The sequence below is a fragment of the Ostrinia nubilalis genome, chromosome 19 (assembly GCF_963855985.1).
Source record: "Ostrinia nubilalis chromosome 19, ilOstNubi1.1, whole genome shotgun sequence".
Taxonomy (NCBI): domain Eukaryota; kingdom Metazoa; phylum Arthropoda; class Insecta; order Lepidoptera; family Crambidae; genus Ostrinia; species Ostrinia nubilalis.
Genome location: NC_087106.1, coordinates 7,512,246 through 7,529,891, shown reverse-complemented (window position 1 = coordinate 7,529,891; position 17,646 = coordinate 7,512,246). Strand labels below are relative to the sequence as shown.

Genomic DNA, 17,646 nt, shown 5'->3' with positions numbered 1-17,646 from the left:
ACAATATTCTACGTACTTACTAGGTATTTATAGCTCTAGATAATTGTAGGAATCGATTAAAACTCTGAATTACTGTACCATAAAGGCAATAGAGTGGTAAAAATATTGTGTAGGTCCTATGTACAGAGTGTCCCAAAAAATTGTGTCAAGCCGAAGCCCAGAGGTAGAGAATCACCTGTGTAATGTGTAGGTAGGTGTATTAAGTATCAATTATCTGGTAATCTGTGTAATAAGCAGTTAACTGTTTTTAATGTGAACAATAATTCTGAATATTGAATTATTTTTTTTAAGATTTTGGGATCTTATGAACTAGGTAGGTATAGTAAGTAATAACTTATCTTATGAAATAAATGAAACAACGAGTGACATTCATAGAATGTTTTACTTAGATTGACTCCACAAGCAATCTTACTAACATACATAAGTCAAAATTCAAAGTGACCCATTATACACGTTCTGTTTTGTATGGTAACTACACGATAGGCATACTAAAATATAAAACGTATCTTTAAAAATATCATTGTAACAAAACAAAACGAATATAATTCACGTCATTACATAGTAACTCTAGTCATTGAATGGCCACATAGCGTACTGGCAAATATATTTACAAAAATATCACAAACAAGTATGATTTATACATATTATTCACCGAATACAGGTTTATACATTTCTGTTTATATGTACATAAATATTTATTTTGACTAGGGAATATAATTACATATCAATATAATTTCGAGACTGCATCAAGTTATATTATGGCACTATTTTATACATATATAAAATAGGCATGCGAATAAAAAGCGCCTGGATTTATAAAGCTAATAAGGCAGTGATAGTAAACCTTTTCACAAAAAAGTTTGCAAGCATGTATTGCAAATAAAAGGTTCATTATTATAATATCACAATATTAACCATAACCTTAACGTTACTGTACAAATATTTAACAAAGAGTTTGAGCGTTGACAGCTGGTTTGACTGACATATGCCTGCGTTTGTTGAATGCGTAAATGGCAAGGGATACTGCTAGCATCATGAAGACTGCTGAGCCAACAGTCAGGTAGACGACTGACGACCCACTGGCAGGCTGTGCAATGTCGTTGCTGAGATGACTGACGTCTCTCGCTTTTCTACTTCTGGGCTTAGTTCTGGCGAATTCAAAGTTGTCTGAAAAAGAAAGCGATAATTTAGTATGATTTCATATGTAAAAGATACTGGCGAAAAAACAAAATGTGTGTTTCAAACTTAGTTGGAATGCAAAAATGAAAACAACGTACCTGCGTCAGTTTGAGCGCCATCTTCATAGAAATCTACATCATTGGAAGCTAATCTGCCAGTTCTAGACGACCTTATCTCGTTATCAACGGGGAACGGTGGCAGATAGGTGGAAGGTGGATTTGTACTGCTAGGAGCGTAGGGCTGTGGGCATTTAGGGTCTTTAGAGCCTGGGTAACAAGAGCTAGGTGTTGTCGGTTTTGGACAGCGAGGGTCAGTGGAGCCAGGGTAACACCTTGGAGGTGCCTGAGTGGTTGGCCTGGGGCATCGTGGGTCATTGCTGCCAGGGTAGCAGTTAGGTGGGGCCTGAGTTGTTGGCCTGGGGCACCTAGGGTCATTACTGCCTGGGTAGCAGTTAGGAGGAGCTTGAGTGGTAGGCCTGGGGCATCGAGGATCATTGCTGCCGGGGTAGCAGTTAGGTGGGGCCTGAGTGGTTGGCCTTGGGCACCTAGGGTCATTGCTGCCGGGGTAGCAGTTAGGTGGGGCCTGAGTGGTTGGCCTGGGGCACCGAGGGTCATTACTGCCGGGGTAGCAGTTAGGTGGGGCCTGAGTGGTTGGCCTGGGGCATCGTGGGTCATTGCTGCCAGGGTAGCAGTTAGGTGGGGCCTGAGTTGTTGGCCTGGGGCACCTAGGGTCATTACTGCCTGGGTAGCAGTTAGGAGGAGCTTGAGTGGTAGGCCTGGGGCATCGAGGATCATTGCTGCCGGGGTAGCAGTTAGGTGAGGCCTGGGTTGTCGGTTTTGGACAGCGAGGATCGTTAGAGCCAGGGTAGCATCTAGGAGGAGCTTGTGTAGTTGGTTTCGGGCAACGAGGATCTGTGCTTCCTGGATAGCATTTAGGCTCAGGAGATGCAGGTGGCAAGTAAGTGGGAGGAGTTAATGTAGTTGGTCTTGATGGTTGAGGACAGTTAGGGTTAGGTGAACCTGGGTAGCAGACGGGTTTAGTTGGTTGAGGTGTTGTGGGTTTAGGACAACGTGGGTCAGTTGAGCCTGGATAGCATCTAGGCGGGGCCTGGGTAGTGGGCTTGGGACAGCGAGGGTCATTGCTACCGGGGTAGCAGTTAGGTGGCGCTTGTGTAGTTGGTTTCGGGCAACGAGGATCTGTGCTTCCTGGGTAGCAGTTAGGTGGTGCCTGGGTGGTTGGCCGGGGGCACCGTGGGTCATTGCTACCTGGGTAGCAGTTAGGTGGAGCCTGGGTTGTCGGTTTTGGACAACGAGGGTCTGTGCTTCCTGGGTAGCAGTTAGGTGGTGCCTGGGTGGTTGGCCGGGGGCACCGTGGGTCATTGCTTCCGGGGTAGCAGTTAGGTGGAGCCTGGGTTGTCGGTTTTGGACAGCGAGGATCGTCTGAACCAGGGTAGCATCTAGGTGGGGCTTGCGTTGTTGGTTTAGGACAACGAGGATCTGTGCTTCCTGGGTAGCATCTAGGCGGGGCTTGAGTGGTAGGCCTGGGGCATCGAGGGTCATTGCTGCCAGGGTAGCAGTTAGGCGGGGCCTGAGTGGTAGGCCTGGGGCATCGAGGGTCGTTGCTGCCGGGGTAGCAGTTAGGTGGCGCTTGTGTAGTTGGTTTCGGGCAACGAGGATCTGTGCTTCCTGGGTAGCAGTTAGGTGGTGCCTGGGTGGTTGGCCGGGGGCACCGTGGGTCATTGCTACCGGGGTAGCAGTTAGGTGGAGCCTGGGTTGTCGGTTTTGGACAACGAGGATCGTCTGAGCCAGGGTAGCATCTAGGTGGGGCTTGCGTTGTTGGTTTAGGACAACGAGGATCAGTGCTTCCTGGGTAGCAGTTAGGTGGTGCTTGTGTAGTTACTTTCGGGCAACGAGGATCTGTAGATCCAGGGTAGCATCTAGGAGGAGCTTGTGTAGTGGGTTTGGGGCAACGAGGATCATTGCTGCCAGGGTAGCATTTAGGCTCAGGAGACGCAGGTGGTAAGTAAGTGGGAGGTGTCAATGTAGTTGGTCTTGAAGGTTGTGGGCAGTTGGGGTCAGGTGAACCTGGGTAGCAGACTGGTTTTGTCGGCTGAGGAGTTGTAGGTTTCGGACAGCGTGGGTCACTTGATCCTGGATAACACCTTGGTGGTGCTGGAGTCGTTGGTTTGGGGCATCTGGGGTCATTATTACCGGGGAAGCAGTTAGGAGGTGCAGGGGTTGTTGGTTTGGGGCAACGAGGATCAGTAGATCCTGGGTAGCATCTGGGTGGAGCTGGTGTCGTTGGTTTTGGACAACGAGGATCATTGCTTCCTGGATAACAGTTAGGAGGCGCGGGCGTTGTAGGCTTGGGGCAACGAGGGTCATTATTACCGGGGAAGCAGTTAGGAGGTGCAGGGGTTGTTGGTTTAGGGCAGCGAGGATCAGTAGAACCTGGGTAGCATCTGGGTGGAGCTGGTGTCGTTGGTTTTGGACAACGAGGATCATTGCTTCCTGGATAACAGTTAGGAGGCGCGGGTGTTATAGGCTTGGGGCAACGAGGGTCATTATTACCGGGGAAGCAGTTAGGAGGTGCAGGGGTTGTTGGTTTAGGGCAGCGAGGATCAGTAGAACCTGGGTAGCATCTGGGTGGAGCTGGTGTCGTTGGTTTTGGACATCTAGGATCATTGTTTCCTGGATAACAGTTAGGGGGAGCTGGAGTTGTAGGCTTGGGGCAACGAGGGTCATTATTTCCTGGGAAACAGTTAGGAGGCGCGGGCGTTGTAGGCTTGGGGCAACGTGGGTCCGTACTACCAGGGAAGCATTTTGGTGTAGCCGTAGACGGTGGCAAATATGTTGGAGGTGTCAATGTGGTAGGCCTTGGTGGTTGAGGACAGTTAGGGTCAGGTGAGCCTGGATAGCAGACGGGTTTAGGAGTAGTTGGTTTAGGACAACGTGGATCTGTTGACCCAGGGAAGCATTTAGGTGGAGCCGGGGTAGTAGGCTTGGGGCATCGTGAATCTGTGCTGCCAGGATAGCATCTTGGTGGTGCGGGGGTTGTTGGTTTGGGGCAACGAGGATCGGTGTTGCCTGGGTAACAATTAGGAGCAGCCGGTGTGGTAGGCTTTGGACATCTAGGGTCGTTGTTACCAGGGAAGCAGTTAGGAGGCGCAGGAGTAGTAGGCTTGGGGCACCGCGGATCAGTGTTGCCTGGGTAACAGTTTGGTGCAGATGGAGTAGTGGGTTTAGGACAACGGGGATCGGTGTTGCCTGGGTAACAGTTAGGAGGCGCAGGAGTAGTTGGTTTGGGACAACGAGGGTCAGTAGATCCAGGGAAGCACCTGGGTGGAGCAGGAGTGGTAGGCTGAGGGCAGCGAGGATCTGTGCTGCCAGGGAAGCATCTAGGCGGAGCTGGAGTAGTTGGTTTTGGGCATCGAGGATCTGTGTTGCCAGGGTAGCAATTTGGTGGTGCTGGTGTCGTAGGCTTTGGACAGCGAGGGTCTGTGCTACCTGGGAAGCACTTAGGTGAAGCTGTCGAAGGTGGTAGGTATGTGGGAGGAGTCAAAGTTGTGGGTCTTGGTGGTTGGGGACAGCTGGGATCAGGTGAGCCTGGGTAGCAGACTGGTTTTGTCGGCTGAGGAGTTGTAGGTTTCGGACAACGTGGGTCCGTGCTGCCTGGGTAGCACCTTGGTGGAGCAGGAGTTGTAGGCTTAGGGCAGCGAGGGTCTGTGCTTCCAGGGAAACAATTCGGGGGCGCAGGTGTCGTAGGCCTTGGGCAACGTGGGTCGTTATTTCCTGGGAAACAATTGGGTGGGGCAGGCGTTGTCGGTTTTGGGCATCTGGGGTCAGTGTTTCCAGGATAGCAGTTCGGTGGAGCTGGAGTAGTTGGTTTTGGGCAGCGGGAATCTTTGCTGCCAGGATAACATCTTGGTGGTGCGGGGGTTGTTGGTTTGGGACATCTAGGATCATTGTTTCCTGGATAACAGTTAGGAGGCGCGGGAGTTGTGGGCTTGGGGCAACGAGGGTCATTATTTCCTGGGAAACAGTTAGGAGGCGCGGGCGTTGTAGGTTTGGGGCAACGTGGGTCCGTACTACCAGGGAAGCAGTTAGGAGGCGCAGGAGTAGTTGGTTTGGGACAGCGAGGGTCAGTAGATCCAGGGAAGCACCTAGGTGGAGCTGGTGTCGTAGGCTGAGGGCAACGAGGATCTGTGCTGCCAGGGAAGCATCTAGGTGGAGCCGGAGTGGTTGGTTTGGGGCATCGAGGGTCTGAGCTTCCAGGATAGCAGTTTGGCTGGGACGGTGTCGTTGGTTTTGGACAACGAGGATCAGTACTACCAGGGTAGCATTTTGGTGTAGCTGTGGATGGAGGCAAGTAAGTAGGAGGTGTTAAGGTAGTTGGCCTTGGTGGTTGAGGGCAACTAGGGTCGGGCGAACCTGGGTAACAAACCGGTTTGGGGGTTGTTGTTTTAGGACAGCGAGAATCTGTCGAGCCGGGATAGCATTTAGGTGGGGCTGGCGTGGTGGGTCTAGGACAACGCGGATCATTGTTGCCTGGGTAGCAATTTGGAGGCGCCTGGGTAGTAGGCTTAGGGCATCGTGGATCATTGCTACCAGGGTAACAGTTAGGAGGCGCTTGAGTTGTAGGCTTGGGACAGCGGGGGTCCGTGCTGCCAGGGTAGCATCTAGGCGGGGCTGGTGTAGTAGGTTGAGGGCAGCGAGGATCCGTGCTGCCAGGGAAGCACCTAGGTGGGGCCGGGGTCGTTGGCTGTGGGCAGCGAGGGTCTGTGCTGCCTGGGAAGCAACGAGGAGGGGCTGGAGTCGTAGGCTTAGGGCAGCGAGGATCATTGCTACCGGGGTAGCAGTTTGGTGGTGCAGGAGTAGTTGGTTTGGGACACCTTGCATCAGTGCTTCCAGGATAACAGTTTGGTGGAGCTGGTGTAGTAGGCTTGGGACAACGGGGGTCAGTACTTCCTGGGAAGCACCTGGGAGGGGCCGGAGTTGTAGGTTTAGGGCAACGAGGATCATTGCTTCCGGGGTAACAGTTAGGAGGTGCAGGAGTAGTAGGCTTGGGGCAGCGAGGGTCAGTGCTGCCTGGATAGCATTTTGGTGTAGCTGTGGATGGAGGCAAGTAAGTAGGAGGTGTTAAGGTAGTTGGCCTTGGTGGTTGAGGACAGCTTGGGTCAGGTGATCCTGGATAGCAGACTGGTTTAGGACTTGTTGGTTTAGGACAACGTGCATCAGTGCTGCCAGGGAAACAATTAGGTGGCGCTGGTGTCGTAGGCCGGGGACATCTAGAGTCTGTGCTACCTGGATAGCATTTCAAAGGTTGAGGTGTAGTGGGTTTAGGGCAACGTTGGTCTGTGTTTCCGGGGTAACAATTTGGCGGTGCGGGAGTAGTAGGTTTTGGACAACGAGGATCATTATTGCCAGGGTAGCAATTTGGTGGAGCCGGTGTCGTTGGCTTAGGGCATCGTGGGTCGTTGTTGCCAGGGAAGCAGTTAGGAGGAGCGGGTGTTGTTGGTTTAGGGCAACGAGGATCAGTGCTGCCAGGGTAGCACCTTGGTGGAGCTGGTGTTGTAGGTTGAGGACAACGTGGGTCCGTGCTGCCAGGGAAGCATCTAGGTGGGGCTGGAGTTGTAGGTTTAGGGCAACGAGGATCATTGCTTCCGGGGTAACAGTTAGGAGGTGCTGGGGTAGTAGGTTTAGGGCATCTTGGGTCAGTATTTCCTGGGTAACAGTTTGGTGGTGCAGGAGTGGTTGGTTTAGGGCAACGAGGATCTGTGGATCCAGGGTAGCAGTTTGGAGGTGCTGGTGTGGTAGGTTTCTGGCAACGAGGGTCGGTACTGCCTGGGAAGCACCTTGGCGGGCCAGGAGTGGTAGGCTTAGGGCAACGAGGATCGTTGCTTCCAGGATAGCAGTTCGGTGGGGCTGGTGTAGTGGGCTTTGGACACCGAGGGTCAGTACTACCAGGGTAGCATTTTGGTGTAGCTGTGGATGGAGGCAAGTAAGTAGGAGGCGTTAAGGTAGTTGGCCTTGGTGGTTGAGGACAGCTTGGGTCAGGTGATCCTGGATAGCAGACTGGTTTAGGACTTGTTGGTTTAGGACAACGTGCATCAGTGCTGCCAGGATAGCAATTTGGTGGGGCAGGCGTAGTTGGCTTTGGACACCTAGGATCGGTGCTACCTGGATAGCAATTAGGTTGTGATGGTGTAGTTGGTTTAGGACACCGTGGGTCATTCGATCCTGGGAAGCATCTTGGTGGCGCAGGTGTCGTTGGTTTAGGGCAGCGTGGGTCTGTGCTGCCAGGGTAACAGTTAGGCGGTGCAGGAGTAGTTGGTTTAGGGCAACGAGGATCAGTGGATCCAGGATAGCAATTCGGTGGTGCTGGTGTAGTCGGTTTTGGACAACGAGGATCTGAAGAACCGGGGTAACAGTTAGGCGGTGCAGGCGTAGTTGGTTTTGGGCACCGAGGATCAGTAGATCCAGGGTAGCAGTTAGGAGCTGACGGCGTAGTTGGTTTCGGACACCGTGGATCATTGCTTCCAGGGTAGCAGTTTGGAGGTGCAGGTGTTGTTGGTCTTGGACAACGAGCATCATTGCTACCTGGGTAGCATTTAGGAGCTTCAGGTGTTGTTGGTCGAGGGCAGCGAGGATCTGTACTTCCAGGGTAACATCTTGGCGGAGCTGGTGTAGTTGGTCTCGGGCATCGTGCATCAGTGCTGCCTGGGTAGCATTTAGGTGCTTCAGGCGTAGTGGAAGGTGGTAAATATGTAGGAGGGGTAAGCGTTGTTGGGCGAGGTGGTTGAGGGCAGCTAGGGTCTGGTGAGCCAGGATAGCAGACTGGTTTAGGCGAGGTTGGTCGTGGACACCGTGGGTCTGTGCTACCAGGGTAGCATTTAGGAGCAGCAGGCGTAGTTGATTTGGGGCAACGAGGATCCGTAGATCCAGGGTAGCAGTTAGGTGGTGCTGGCGTAGTAGGTTTAGGACAACGTGGGTCCGTGCTGCCAGGGTAGCAATTAGGCGCTGAAGGTGTCGTCGGTTTGGGGCAACGAGGATCCGTGCTGCCAGGGTAGCAGTTAGGCGCTGAAGGTGTCGTTGGTTTGGGGCAACGAGGATCACTGCTACCAGGGTAGCAGTTAGGAGGCGCAGGCGTAGTTGGTTTAGGGCAACGAGGATCCGTGCTGCCAGGGTAGCAGTTAGGCGCTGAAGGTGTCGTTGGTTTGGGGCAACGAGGATCAGTGCTACCAGGGTAGCAGTTAGGAGGCGCAGGCGTAGTTGGTTTGGGGCAACGAGGATCCGTGCTGCCAGGGTAGCAGTTAGGCGCTGAAGGTGTCGTTGGTTTGGGGCAACGAGGATCACTGCTACCAGGGTAGCAGTTAGGAGGCGCAGGCGTAGTTGGTTTGGGGCAACGAGGATCTGTGGATCCAGGATAGCAGTTAGGTGGTGCTGGCGTAGTCGGCTTCGGACAGCGAGGATCTGTGCTGCCAGGGTAGCAGTTAGGCGCTGAAGGTGTCGTTGGTTTGGGGCAACGAGGATCACTGCTACCAGGGTAGCAGTTAGGAGGCGCAGGCGTAGTTGGTTTGGGGCAACGAGGATCTGTGGATCCAGGATAGCAGTTAGGTGGTGCTGGCGTAGTCGGCTTCGGACAGCGAGGATCTGTGCTGCCAGGGTAGCAGTTAGGCGCTGAAGGTGTTGTTGGTTTGGGGCAACGAGGATCAGTGCTACCAGGGTAGCAGTTAGGCGCTGAAGGTGTCGTTGGTTTGGGGCAACGAGGATCCGTAGATCCAGGGTAGCAGTTAGGTGGTGCTGGCGTAGTCGGCTTAGGACAACGAGGATCTGTGCTGCCAGGGTAACAGTTAGCAGCCGCAGGCGTAGTTGGTTTGGGGCACCGAGGATCAGTGCTACCAGGGTAACAAGACGGAGCTGCTGTTGATGGTGGTAAATATGTTGGTGGTGTTAATGTTGTTTGACGTGTCGGCTGAGGACAGCTTGGGTCCGGAGATCCTGGGTAGCAGACTGGTTTAGGTGTCGTAGGTCTCGGGCAACGAGGATCTGTGCTCCCTGGGTAACAGCTTGGGCCAGATGTAGTGGGTGATGGGCATCTAGGATCGTTACTGCCCGGGAAACACCTAGGCGGTGCAGGTGTCGTAGGTTTAGGGCATCGAGGATCCGTGCTGCCAGGATAGCAGTTGGGCTGTGCTTGTGTCGTGGGCTGAGGACAACGTGGGTCAGTACTGCCCGGGTAGCAGCTAGGAGCCGATGTTGTAGGCCGTGGGCAGCGAGGATCATTACTGCCAGGGTAGCAGTTCGGTGCGGATGGCGTGGTAGGCCTAGGGCAGCGTGGGTCGGTGTTTCCTGGATAGCAGTTGGGAGCTGAAGGGGTGGTGGGTCGTGGACAGCGAGGGTCGGTACTGCCTGGGTAGCAGTTAGGCGCTGTAGGCGGTGCTGTCACGCTCGGGCACCTGGGGTCGGTAGATCCAGGGTAGCACTTAATCTGTGGTGGCGCTGTGACTCCCCCACAGCTGGGGTCTGTTGAGCCTGGGTAACACCTAGGTCTGAATGTTGTCGTTATCTCTTGTGTCGTTCCGCAGTTCGCTTCGCAGTTATTTGTACATAACTGAAAAAGAGTTAAATGCCTTTAGTAATCTATCAAAGTGAAGCACGGTATAAATAGCAGAATTTATGGTATCCGCCACAAAAAGTTTTAGTATATGTAAAGTAAATGCTTACCTCAACGTTACAAGTCAGGTACACTTGATCAGTCTCTGGGAAGCGGAAAGCGCTGACTTTGCTGTATGCAATCAATGTAGCGCCACTCTTTCCCGTGTTGGTTGACTTCTGCCAGAAGTCGATGAGCTTCTTTTTCCTGGAATTTTTTTAACAGTTACAAGTAATAACTAGTGACTCTTTACTTGGAAGAAATAGATGAGTTACTAGTAGCTTTGCTTTCTCTTATGTTGCTGTTGCTGTTAATAAACTAATGATCCAAATTAAGAATAAAATTGTAAAAGAACTGCAACGAGTATGTAAAGATATTTAGCAGCATGCGTCAAAAAGGTCTCTCGAATTTAGGTTAGGCGGTGCAGGAATAGTTGATTTTGCAACGAGGATCAGTGGATCCAGGATAGCAATTCGGTGGTGCTGGTGTAGTCGATTTTGGAGAACGAGGATCTGAAGAACCAGGGTAACAGTTTTTTCTCAACTTACTGAGGGCATCCTTCTTTGTCAGTAAGCTGGATCTTATTGGTGCTAGGGCTGTCATAATTCTCGCTGTCGTACGCCCAGCAATCGTGGATCTTCAGGTTGAACTGTTTCCTCGAATCCTTCAGGTACACCAGGATGGTCAGGAACTCTCCAATCTTGATAGAGCCAGTCAGTGGAGAAGTCTGCAACGAAGAAGAAAGGGTTAAAGTCACCGGACGAATAAGTATTTTCATAATTAAGAAGGCTGTTGTTATTTATGTTTCATTGCAGGATCAGATAGGTCTGTAATGGTGAATCTATGCTGCAGCAGTAGTCACGAATATTAATAATTATTAAGGAGTGTAAAATGTTCCTTCTATTCGTCTATAAAATGGCCTGGGTGATGAGTGTAGGCCAAATACTATATTCGCTGGTATCTGGTAAACTTGGAGAGGGTCTAATTCTTGCAGTTAAGAATAACGACAATAATGATGGATGGGCATCTTTGCTTAAAGGTTGCTAAATATTTGTTTTGCAATAGATAGAAGTCGAAATTATCTTCGAACTCCACCTACGTTTTTCAATTCATTAATTTTGTTCCGGGTCCAATGACACTTTTACTTTCCTCCGGGACAAACTTGACCTTCACTGGTTGGGTTTTTATTGACGGTCAAGCTGTAGATCCTGGCTACACAGGAGTTGCAGCGGTGGGAACGAGAGGTGGGAATAGTCCAGTAAATACTTACATTGGGGAAGACACCCTTCTGAATGTCCATCCAGCACTCCACGCCTCCAGCTGGTCCTTCCACAGCAACCACTTCTAACATGTCCACCATGAAGGGCTTCAGCTTGAGGGTGTGGGACTCCTCGCGTCTGCCCACGCCTGTGGACACCTCGAGGGAAGTTCTGGCGCATGATACCTGGGGGAAGAGGTATGGAATGTTAAAACTCGTTCGTAGATCCATAATACAAAGTATTAATCTCGTTATGACGATCATGTTGCAAGATAGACGACAACTACATTCTTAGATTGATAAAGGTTGGTATTCCTCATTTTGTAATTTTCATAATTTTAGAAATAATCTGGGTAACTAATGAATACAGTTGTTAACATATTAAACCTCCGGAATTTACGAAAAACATATCTCGTATCTCCATTTTTGTTATTTTGAGGTTTTGAATCTTGTGGTAGAGCCAGCACACCCCTGTGTATTTTATTAAAAATTGATTAAAATTAAAGACTTGAGTATTATTTGTCCAGTTCATTGCTCGCTGAGGCCGAGCCTACCTGCGGTTAACCTTAATAAATCTCGAAATATACAAATTATTAGTAAATTATCTGGCTGTCATGTCTGACATTTGTTAGTAAGTTTGTGTCCGTAAAAAGTTCCGGTGACATTACGAGTACCTAACTTGAATATGTTTTACGGATTTTTATAAAATATATTTTTTTTATTTGCTAATTATCTGTAGGTCAACACTGTAAAGCGATTCAACAATGTATTTATTGGCCTTTTTCGCTTTGTCAGAACTAATGCTGGTGAAAGAGACACAAAAGGCTATAACGAAATCGCCTTTATTAGTAACTTTGTGTCAACATAACATGCGTACAGACAGCATCAAATAGTTCGTGACACCCAAAGTGGCCAAAAAGTTGACAACACCACCTTATTCCATTTCTAACAAAGACGTGTTGCGAACTTTTGGGCTAGTTTGGGTGTCACGAATTATTTGACGCTGACTGTACTAGTGGTAGTACTACTGAACTAATCATAATAAACCTGATTATTCATGTCCCCCAAACACCAATCCACGATGACACTGGTGTCGTAACTTCTTGACCTTCCATCCGTCTAATGGGCAAGATCTACACTTTCTGTCCTATTACAAAATAATGTCAGCAACTATTTCAAATTGTAATCATTGTGAGAATCTTAAAAGATACGCACAATAAAGTTATTGAGTAAATAATGAAGGAAGTCTGCATAGTTATTGCTATTCGCAAGCGTTCAAAAGCTTTAGATGGATCTTATTTAACCCTATACTTGGCAAAGACGGTTTTGGTTAATATTTGTGATTTACACTATAAATATTGGATTTAGGACGAGTAAAAATCATGTAAAAAATACGAAAAAAAATCTTAGGTATGTAGTTTTGGAAATATAGTATGTATCTTTAAGTGCACATTGCCAGCTTTGTAGTAAATTAAAACATGGTTTATTTGTTAGTAAAAAATAGTTATTTAAATGAAAATTACTACAAAACCTTAAGCTATTCCTTATTTGAGAAATAAAAAATAAGTATATTTTACAAAAAACTGAAAACAAAGTAAAAAACCCACTTTAAAGTCTATAACGCCTTGCAAGTATAGCTGCATTTGGATGTATGAGAACCACTCCATCAGCGTCGTTGGAGTACCTCCTGAACCTCACACCCCTCTTACCATCCAGTAGAAGCAAATGTAGATAGGACACATAGGAATCCTGCAAGACCATTAAAAAAATACGAGGGATATTGACGCCAACTGGTACCGAACTGCGTTCACGTCTTCGATTGAAGATAATTTGATACCCAACTTACAGTGGAAACGCAAGATAGCGGAAATGGATCTCTAGAACTCTCTGGGAAACTATGCAGCAGTCGAACTGGCTGAAATTCTTCAATCACCAGCTTTATAACCAGAAGCATGCAGCAGCCTGAATAGGCAGCTCGCTTTTTGGGGGTGATCTGGGTTGTTTGGAGTAGGAAGATAACCACCCAAGAGAATCAGGAGGCTAAGTGCGACTTCTAATTCATCATCTGAAGTGTCACCGCCACTGACTTTCGACCTGGTTCCAGATTTTGGAACCAGAACCAGCATTTTGCGCGCCTGATTTTGTTGCTGCAGCACAAAGTTGTCCAAAAAACAACATTTTTTATTACTTGAATTAAAACTCACATCGGCTTATAATTTACAGCTTTAAATATTACTAACTAATAACATGATCCCTTTTTATGCGATAAAATCTATGACAAAAATCATAAAATAAATTCAATGAGAACCTGGCAATGTGTCTTTAAAGATACATTCAAAATTGAATGTAAATTATTACGTATCTGACAGTGTGCATTTAGAGATACATTCAGACAATCCGCATCGTACAAGAATAATTATACAAGTTTTGGGATGAAAAAACAGCATTATCATCAAGAAACCTTTATTTACTATCTATATTACTACAGATAATCACCAATATTCTTTAAAAAAAACACCGAAAATAATTAAAATTATTAGCCGGTGCGTAGGCGCCTGTCAACGGTCTGACATTTTGAATATTACTGTTAAATCTGTGCAGCCTGTAGCGATTCTATACTGTGTAATACAATCTGTAGTATTTGGGCTAACGTTATATTAAAAAAACATTTAAAGATAGTTTTTGGTTTCTCCCCCATATTTTTGTTTTGGTCAACGTATCTCTAAATGCACAATGCCAAGAAAAGGGTTAATTAGAAAATTTTAGGAAAAATGGGAAATCATATTGCGTAGACAGTGGAGATTCTGAATAGAGTTATCTGTGTATATTTTTAAATGTTGGCACTATTTATCAAATCAGATTATTAGAATAAATTATTGGGTTTTCTTTTTGATTCTAGAATAATCTTCTTTTTAAAAGGGCTTAATAGACTAGACTAGACTGAACTCAATAGCGTATTTAAATAACTTTTCATGGAAGCACCTAGAAACATTTTCATAATACTTAGCTAGAAGGCGGCTCAAATTGACCGCTGAATTATCAGGACATTCGCAACAGCAGCGCCTTTGTCTTTTTCAAGTGTCCTAAAAGTACCTTTCTGGCGAAGTCCAAGGGGCCCTGCACGAAGTCATCAGCCTGGAAGACGAGCACATTGTCGATGGTCCCACAAGCGTTGCAGAGGGGGCGCGACCCGCAGCCGTTCAGGGGCACCCTGAAGGAGTACCGGGACTGGCTTCCACCGAGGGATACGTATCTGGAAAGGTATGTTGTTCATGAAGAAGATAGCAAAAGAAATAGCGTTTTAAGGGTTAAAGGCTATTATAATGATGTAACGCAAATTCCGTTTTCATTTGAAACTGTGTTATCGGATCTTGCGTTATTTATTTGGTAATACATGAGAATTTACAGCTTGATATTTTGGCTGTATTGCTACAGCTGTAGACGCAAGCAAAAATATTTCAGTTTCAAAATTTTATTTCGAATTGCCTATTGTATTCATTTTCTGTGTATTCAACTTTTCAAGTTTCGACTCTAAATGTCTAGAATGCCAAATGGGCACAACACAACAAAGAAGATCATTCAAGAAGGAGCATTCAAGCAACTTCTGGTATAATAAAAGAAGAGAGTAGTTTCTTTTAGCATAGTCGCAGACCAGCGATTTTTAGTTGGTCGACAGTAATTGGGCCCGATTTTAATTTGTATGAAGAATCGGCCGATTCAATGTGCGCACTCCCATGCATGCTTGTACTGATTAACTGCCCGAGCCCGACTAAACTATCGGCCGACAAAAAATCGGTGGTCTGCGCCAAGACTTATAGTATTGGGTAGCTTAGCTCAACTTACTTGCACTTCGGGTCACTCAAGAATCCTTTACTGTAGATAATGCCATCGTAAATGTCTTGGAACTCCACCGTCACATCGATGAAGTCTCCAGAACATTGAACCTCGATCTCCGGAGCAAGGGCACTGGCCGCCCTGGCTCCCCTCACGAAGGTGACTCCTGCCTCCTCATCGCTCTCGTAGGAGAAGAAAGGAGAGAGGGCATTCTCTCCTGAGAGCTGGAGGTTCAGCTCAGCAGCTGTGAGCGTGTTGATGTCATCTGAAACAGCTGTAGCTAGCGACAGCTACAGAGGAAAACGGAGTATGAGACAATAGTTTGGAAGTGAGTTAGGAGTTAGAGAAATTGTATGTGTGGCATAATTTTAGTAAGTAGGTACTTTGATTTGTTATTTGTTAGCGCTTACATAGAGCTGTGCATAGAGTTAGATAGCTCTACGTAATAATAGTCAAGTGAATAAGTACTGTGAATGAATGCTAATTTAGGTTTCAATAAAGCTATTTCTACTTCTACAACAAATCTATTTATATTTACGATAAAAATAACTCAAGGTTAGTAAAATAATATTACAAAAAAGTGTTCTTAAAATAGATTTAAGTAAGTATTTCTTGTTTTCTTGGCACCCTATAATTATTTACGTCATAGTTAAATTAAGCCATTATTCACGGTCGTAATTTAATTGAACTTCACACAAAAACATATCAATTAGTTCAGATTTAGTAACAAGTTTATCTTCCCCCATATCGGGGCAACGGGGTAATTAATGATATCTATAATTTATTGTTCTAGGTGCAGACAATGGGATTTTTTTCCACTCACACGCACTTTATATTCTGTGGGCCTTGTGAATTTGAAACATACTCTATATTGTTCTATGACAAAATAGTTACAACTTAACTGGGGAATGACAACATTATTAGTAATATATTACAGGTATTTGTAATTATTTCATTAGCATTCATACTAAATTCTACTCCTCAAGAAAGAGAGGATAGAGTGAGGAAAGGGAAATTATCTAAATTCAGATAAGAGAGTCACGGCTAACGGGATGTTTAAAAACGGCTGTTATCATTCATCATCATCATCATCATTTCAGCCACAGGACGTCCACTGCTGAACATAGACCTCCCCTAATGACTTCCACATCGCACGGTTGATAGCGGCCTGCATCCAGCGCCTTCCTGCTACCTTCTGTTATTATTATTTTTCTATTGGTCTTGGTATTTAGTTCATAGTTTAGCTAATCGTTTCTAATTTATTACTGTAATGCCATGTATGGTGCAGGTTATGAGATGGTTCCCACCACCTCCCACACTTCTTTGGTCTTTGTGACGCATCGCCTTATTGAGCAATTAACCTGAGGTCTTCTCAGTTAAAGTGGTTAAAGCTATTCCGGTTAAAGATAAGCCTAAAAACTCTAATTTCTGTCTCATGTATCTTAAAGTAAAGTTTTATCAACATTTGTTTAAAAATTTATTCGTAAACTGGCAACCCGCCCCGGCTTCGCATGGGTGCAATGTATTACAATAAAGTAAAGTTTTATCAAACATTTTTATGTAGTTTATTCGTAAACTAGCAACCCGCCCCGGCTTCGCATGGGTGCAATGTATTAAAGAAATAAACCTTCCTCTTGGATCACTCAAATTGCATGAAAATTCGTTGCGCAGTTTAAAAGACTTATGCACACAGATAGTGAGAGTGACTTTGTTTTCTATGTAAAGGTGAGTAAATTAATAATACATAATATACATTCTCACCAACTTTCGCATTCCAAATATTAATCGATGCTTTTAATAATTTTTAAATTCTCCAATTTTACCTCGCCCTAGACATATGCTCACGCGCAATCATTTATGTAATAATTACATACTGTTACTACTTTCATTAGCTGATCGTCCATTTTGCTAAAGCTCTTAAAATGTATTAATTAATTATGCATAGAATATTCAACTCTGACCCGACATGTACAAAGTTTTATTTTGATTACGTCAAAGCAGTAAAAGTTTATAGGCCTTTTAGCTCACATAACATTATGTAAACGATGGAATATTGCTGATTAGTTCATAGTGTGGATATTAAGTCTATTATTGTGAGATATTTTGCATATTTATTTGTGTGTGAAGGTTCTTTCTTTAGACACCTTTTTGAGTTGTGGTTCAAATTATTAACTGCTAAGTGTTAAATAAGTAAGTACCTACTTATAGTTTTATCATAATATTTCATCAGCTTAGAGAGCCTTTGAATACTTAATAGGTAGAAATGAAACGCTAATGTCACACATATTTTGTCTAAGTTGTAAAATTAAAAGTTTGACTCTACATGGGTTCTGATAACTTTTTCACAGTGCAAGCCATACGGTTCGTTTTAGCAACATTTTACATTAAAATCTGTTCCTAAGTTTTGTTAACATTGTCTCTTTATTTTTCTACATTCTATACTTTAAAATATTGTGTAAATCGAGCTGACTTGGAGACGTGCCGGTATGTGGCGGTGAGCTTCAAGGCTGTAGGAGCGGCTAGAGATGGCACCCATTGCTGGTACTTTGCTATTTGATAGGCAATTTGAATTTGGAACTTCAAAAGTCAAAAATAATATTATTTGAAAAGAAACATGGCCGTATGGTTTTTTCTTTTTTTACTTATCTTGGGGAAACGCAAAGGCATAAAAGAATTTGAATTTAGAACATCTAACTATATTCGAAAACGCACACATTTAT

The 17,646-nt window shown here is 46.0% G+C and overlaps 1 protein-coding gene across 1 annotated transcript in view; it reads right to left on the bottom strand.

Moving 5' to 3' along the window:
- Positions 1 to 363: 363 nt before the first annotated feature.
- Positions 364 to 17,646, bottom strand: part of LOC135081128 (mucin-2-like) — a 79,004-nt gene continuing 61,721 nt past the window's right edge. Inside the window, exons 3-9 of the mRNA XM_063975869.1 lie at positions 14,936 to 15,216; positions 14,186 to 14,345; positions 11,105 to 11,278; positions 10,383 to 10,561; positions 9,906 to 10,041; positions 1,278 to 9,792; positions 364 to 1,167 (exon numbers count right to left, since the gene is read on the bottom strand). Of these exons, the coding sequence (XP_063831939.1) occupies positions 944 to 1,167; positions 1,278 to 9,792; positions 9,906 to 10,041; positions 10,383 to 10,561; positions 11,105 to 11,278; positions 14,186 to 14,345; positions 14,936 to 15,216 (9,669 nt within the window). The 3' untranslated portion in view covers positions 364 to 943. The remainder of the gene's footprint in view (positions 1,168 to 1,277; positions 9,793 to 9,905; positions 10,042 to 10,382; positions 10,562 to 11,104; positions 11,279 to 14,185; positions 14,346 to 14,935; positions 15,217 to 17,646) is intronic.